The sequence below is a fragment of the Aedes aegypti genome, chromosome 1, assembly GCF_002204515.2.
Source record: "Aedes aegypti strain LVP_AGWG chromosome 1, AaegL5.0 Primary Assembly, whole genome shotgun sequence".
Classification (NCBI taxonomy): Eukaryota; Metazoa; Arthropoda; class Insecta; order Diptera; family Culicidae; genus Aedes; species Aedes aegypti.
Window position 1 is genome coordinate 195,832,016 of NC_035107.1, and position 1,671 is coordinate 195,833,686.

General features: G+C 38.4%; 1 protein-coding gene across 1 annotated transcript; it reads right to left on the minus strand.

Annotated features, from left to right (window-relative positions):
- Positions 1-279: 279 nt before the first annotated feature.
- LOC23687656 lies at positions 280-1,427 on the minus strand. Its single transcript, XM_021838590.1, has 3 exons — positions 852-1,427; positions 591-792; positions 280-525 (listed from the first exon to the last, which is right to left on the minus strand). The coding sequence occupies exons 1-3, from the start codon at positions 1,370-1,372 to the stop codon at positions 280-282; spliced, it is 969 nt and encodes a 322-aa protein (XP_021694282.1). The 5' UTR covers positions 1,373-1,427.
- Positions 1,428-1,671: the final 244 nt, after the last annotated feature.

The following is a 1,671-nucleotide window of genomic DNA, read 5'->3' on the forward strand; positions in this document are numbered from 1 at the left end:
CGTATCGATTTGGCGAGCGTGGGGCAGAACCAAGGATGGGGAGATGCGGCCACGAACCGAGTCTTGTGGCGTGAAATTGTTGGTTCAGTGTTATCTGTCTAGATGTATTGAGTAGATGTAGATCAATCTAGATGTTAACTAAATAAATGAATGAATGAATGTGGCTGAATATCCAAAAAAAAAAAACGACCACACCGTTAACGGACAGCCACTAGAGAATATCCAATCGTCGCTTTCGTTTATTTAGCTGGTCAGCAATGTTTTTCTTTTAAGTTATCACTATACATTTCTTTTAGAACCCATTTCGATAAGAAAAGTCAGCATTGAGTAGCTATTGTTAACCAAATTCACCACGGATAAAATTGAAATGCTAACCATTCCCATACATTTGATTGGTGGTGGGTTAGACGTTGTTATCCAGAATATCATTAGACTTTTTTGCAGTTCTTTGATTTCCGCTCGATGTTGTTGATCGTATCCGATGTTGGCCAATAGTTGAAAATTGCAGTCTCCAAATAGTTCATTCTAAATGTTAAAAAAGCTATCAATAGTATTATTTTCATATTGCAATTCTTGCTAGTTCAACTCACTGTTTCTTGCATAGAATCGACCATGCTAGTCCACCAATAACACTCAAACAGTCCTCCGATTCCTCCGAGTGCAATTATAGATGAAGACGCTGATATTCCACCTTCCAGAACTACATAGAGAAGGGCTCCAATCGTTAGAAGAAAGCAGTAATATAGAACAAAAAATCCGGCCTCAAGTAATGGCCTAATCAACTGTATGTTTCTGAAATAAAGAGAAGTTATCACATTTGAGTCCATCGATACATAAGCAACTAACTTTACCCAGTGATTGCTTGATGTTTTTTGAAAATTTTGTAGATATCTGCTGTGAGATCATTCCAAAATTCCGATCCATTACCCAGACCCGCTTCGTATTTCGTTTGTACATTTTTCAATATCTCTTCGTATTGCTGAACCAAAATGATCAACTCAACTTTCAATCCCATTACCACTGAAGTCACGGTAGCGGCACAACTCCAGTATTTTAATCCTCCGATAATCGATAGTGTTGCTGTGTACACGAAGAACATAATCACCTCAAATGTATGTCCAATCACGAAGCTCAACGAAGGGAAGCTGAACCACCTGTCTCGCTGTTCACTGGGCACCAGCATAATGATTTGATTCGTGAATACAATAACCAGCATGATTCTTATTAATATTAGCACCTTTGACCTGAATTTGATTCGCTCAACATGATTCGCTGGATTGTTACAGATGAAGTGAAGAACATCTTTTATGAGCGAATTGTAACGTTTCAGCAGATATCCGTTAATCAGGCAACGGCTGAAAGCCAAAGTCATTAAGCCACACCAGATGCTAACAAGAGAATCAGGTTTTACGATGAATTCATGCACCGTTTTCAGAATAGTCATTCCATATGCGTATATCAGGAGAAACTGCATTATACTGTAAAAATAATTTGGCTCCAAGTGATCAACAGTTTGAACGTTTCCTGAAAATCAATTGCAAAGTAAATTTCAAACTTATTCTGTGTACTTGAACAACCGACCTGCTAGCACTTGTAAAACATTCAACATCTTGAAGCAATCACTTGGTGGACCATTGTACCAATATTCTCGTGCTCGAGACATCACTTGGC